This window comes from Seriola lalandi, unplaced genomic scaffold (assembly GCF_002814215.2).
Source record: "Seriola lalandi dorsalis isolate HSWRI2012SDOR001 ecotype SW California unplaced genomic scaffold, Sedor1 jcf7180002054885, whole genome shotgun sequence".
Classification (NCBI taxonomy): Eukaryota; Metazoa; Chordata; class Actinopteri; order Carangiformes; family Carangidae; genus Seriola; species Seriola lalandi.
Genome location: NW_019525437.1, coordinates 1,246,611 through 1,250,550, shown reverse-complemented (window position 1 = coordinate 1,250,550; position 3,940 = coordinate 1,246,611). Strand labels below are relative to the sequence as shown.

Here is a 3,940-nt window from a genome sequence, read left to right as displayed (position 1 = left end):
GGTGGGGTGGGGTGGGGGGATGTGGGCTCGAGAACAGTTTCAAAAACACAGAGATATCTGGCAGCAAATTCCTCTGCACTTCCTGAGTCCTGGCGAAGAGTCTCTTATCTCTTAGATAATACACAACTCCAGTGATTCCCAGAATAGGAACAGGAGAATACACAGCTTGCAGAAAACATGGACGCATCCTCCTCTTGAGAGTTCACATGTGTGTATATGCTCTTGCATGTGCTTGTGCCTTTGTTTGCATGTGTGTGTGCGTGCATGCGTGCGTGCATCCCATTGTTTCTCCGGGGTTGGTTTTTGCCCAGTGGGGTTGAGGCCAGGAGGGATCGTACAGTTGTTGTTTTTTCAGTCTCAGCTGTTGTCAGCAGTGGAGCTAATTGTTGTCCTCGCCATGACACATCAGATAAAGCAAACAAACAGTTTGTGATGTAGAAATCCCCGCGCCGATCATCACTACTCCACGAGAAGAATTCAGGAGTTTATCTGTGGACGGTTTGGCATATGAGTATCTCCTCTGCTCATCTGCTCTCCACCTTATCTCCCCAAATTTCTCAAATTTCTGCTTCCAGACACCCTGCCCTATTTCTATAGAAACTTTAAGGCCCTAATCGACATAAACACATGTTAAGAAATAGAAAGAGCATATGAGCTACTCTACAGTATGCAGGGTGGGGGGGGGTTCAGCCAGGCACTTAGGGGTGGGTAGTACCTTTTTTTTGCTAAGCATATAAACTCCCAGGCCCTGCCAATGGGGCAGGGGGAACAAAGCAGGGCTTGTTTTGGGAGGAAGAGGCAGGGTCGGGCGGATGAACAGTACCTGCTGTTGAAAGAGAGTGAAGGAAGCGGGCTGTGGTGAGAGTGGGGGCCACGTGCCAGGCCCAGTGATGGAGGAGGCACCAGGCCTCAGTCCTCCAGCTCCCAACCAATAAACCAAGCGAACCCCCTCCTCACACCCACACCGAAAAACACAGGCAGAGTCCCTTCACAGCAAAGGAGCAGATTGATTTGTTATTTAATAATCAATACACTTGAATCATATGGTGTCTGGACTGTTAAACCTTGAGTGAGATTTCACCTCCAGATGAAGGAGCCTCTGAAAGCAGCTCTTGCCTGAAACAACATCTCAGCATATGGAAACAAAGATGAGCATTTACACTGGACTGTCACATGCAGTGTCAGTATTTCATAACTGACCACAGTCTAAGAAAAACAGTTGTTCATGAGTATTACCTCACACAGAAATACTTCAGATGTTCATCTGATGATTCTTTTCAACTGAGAGAAAACTGTAACTCTCTGATGAGATATCCACCAGTGACGTCTCAGGCCACAGGCTCTTCTTCAGTCTTTAAACTGATCTGTGACCAGTGAAGAATGAGGGATGTCAGTCTTAATTTAGAACTATTTGACTGTACTTGATGCTTATGCAAACTTTACTTGGGGGGATATTATTATGTAATTTGTGTAATGACGCCCAGCAGGCCTGTTTTAGCATCAGGGTGTATCCAGATCCAGAAAGTGAAAACTCAGGGTGTGTTAACCCTGAACTGAGGGAAACTGAGATCAGAGCTTTTCCTCAACACACCCTGAGTTTGTTTGTGTGTCCTCCTGCTGAGCCCGAAGACGCCTCTGTCACAGCACTTCACTTCCTGATTCACACAATCGATATGGAAACGCTTATCCCTGCCCATTCATTTGCAAAGTTTATATTGGAAGAAAATTGAAATCCCAGTTGGATATTAGTCTGATACCCAATCTTTACTAATACTACCACTTTTATGATCAACCAGTCATCAGTGTAAGGACAGAGACAGAGATCTAGTGTAGATGTAGTACAAGAGTAAAATGTCATAGTGTTAATTCACTGACTCTTTTCACTTTTTTGCTGATAATGTCACACATCAATATTTCTACCTCTACTTGATTAAAATGGAGGATCTACTCTTTATTTACCCATTGCCATGGTGATTCATAGTATTGGAAATCCATCGATGATGAGTGAATATACTCAGATCTGATCGAACTAACTCTGATCACCTGATCTCAGGGTTTGTTCAGCCTGCTCTCTGGATCAGGACGCTGACGTCTTGACGTCGCGTCTGAGTGAACGTATTTGTTTTTCCCCCAGATTTAACAACAATGCTCTCCCTCAGGTTTGGTCATGTCTATAACATTTCAACAAAGCGTTTATTACCACCACATGATCATGATTCGTGCCTCTCGCTCTTATTCCACCTTCCCATCATCTGCAACATCTGCACCGCGGTTAAAATGTTACAGCGCACTCACAAATGTGCAAATATGTTGTTGCGCATCAATTGATTTCCTTATTATCCAAAATGATCTTGTTTTAAACGTCTTTATTAAAGTTTTAAAGTAAAACAAGAACCACAAGTTTTATTGTTATTAATAATAAAAAAAATAGTCCAACTAAAGAAACAAGACAAAATAAAGAAGGTAAAGATAAAAAGAGGAGACAATGGAGTGTGACTACCACTCTGTAAAGTCTGTGCACCAGTGAAATTCATTAAGGGTCCTCACACTTGAATATAATTAGGTTTTGAACCTGTAAGCTTTACTGAAGCTTCCAGGGTGATGCGTTCCATTAAACTATAATAGCAGGAAGTTTTATCAGAACTCCACCTTCTAGCACCAAATAAAATAACATTGAACTAATTCTCAGTGCCAGAGCAGAAATGGTAATGTGTGTGTTTGTGTTACAGGATCGACAGGAAGATGTCCTGCAGTCAGACGAACTACAAGCTGGACGAGGCTCAGGCTATCTTCAACGAGCTGCGCAGCATCAAGAAGGCCATCAGCACAGGCGAGAAGGAGAGGCAGGACCTCATCCAGGTAGCTCTGTCCACTCCTCTAACTCCTGTTATGTGTCCTTGAAATATTCTCTGCTGACCTCTAGTGTCTGTTCACCTCTACTGATCTGCTGCTCCTCATCATTGTCTTTTTAAAGCAAAGCAAAAGATATGAAGGAGAAATGAGAAATAATTAAAGAGGGTGATTCAGTGTGATTTTCAGGCCAAATTTGCTGAAGCATTTCCTGGCAAATGTCACAGTGTATTTGTAATAACATTACTTTAGGCAAATGACACACTTTAAATGTTACAACAATTTGAAATCCACCTTTAAAAACAGCTGTTGATGATTTACTTTGCATTTCTGGTCACATTTTCATTGTTTCATCGTCACATCAAATGTATATTATTGTTATTGTTATTGTTATTATTATTGTTATTGTTATTGTTATTGTTAATGTTCCTGTTTTGTTAATCCCTGTTTTATTCCAGAGTCTGGCGAAGCTGACGGTGCACTTCCACAGCAGCCTGTCTGTCAGCGACTCGGCCAGTGAAGTGGTGAACAGCACTGGAACCGTGGGTGACTCATGCAGTCTGCAGCAATACTGTGACACCGGCTGTCAGACTGACATCATGGGAGAGGTAGGAGACAACGCTGCTCCTCCCTGTCTCCCTCTAAAAGAGCTTTTCACACTATGAGGGAGAGTCGAAGGAGGTGGGAAGACCTGAACCACAATTTGTGCCATAACTTGGTCAAATCTGAGCACATAGATATGAAAGCTGTATTTTTAGATTCAGTGTGAGTTGTTAAAGTCCATGGGGATATCTGTATAATCACTGCAAAAAAAACAAACAAAAAAACACCCACAAATATGCCTGGAAATCACAGAAGAAGACGCTTGCTGAAACAGAACTCATCATGTTTTTAAGTTTTCTTCAGTATCACACGGATCCAGTGACAGTAGTCTGAACATCCATGTGTTCATTACAAACAGGAGCTGCTGGTGCCAATTTGGCAATATGTAAATAAATGTATGCTAAAAAAAAAAAAAAACAGGGCTCAGGTTGTTGACTCACTTGGGGGTCATGGGGGATGTTGTTGAGGGGGTATACCGGTCTTGGGG

At 42.6% G+C, this 3,940-nt stretch overlaps 1 protein-coding gene across 1 annotated transcript in view; it reads left to right on the top strand.

Annotated features, from left to right (window-relative positions):
• wwc3 (WWC family member 3) overlaps positions 1–3,940 on the top strand; it is a 32,269-nt gene that overhangs the window by 14,787 nt on the left and 13,542 nt on the right. Inside the window, exons 6-7 of the mRNA XM_023428881.2 lie at positions 2,730–2,859; positions 3,309–3,458. Coding sequence (XP_023284649.1) covers positions 2,730–2,859; positions 3,309–3,458 — 280 coding nt within the window. The remainder of the gene's footprint in view (positions 1–2,729; positions 2,860–3,308; positions 3,459–3,940) is intronic.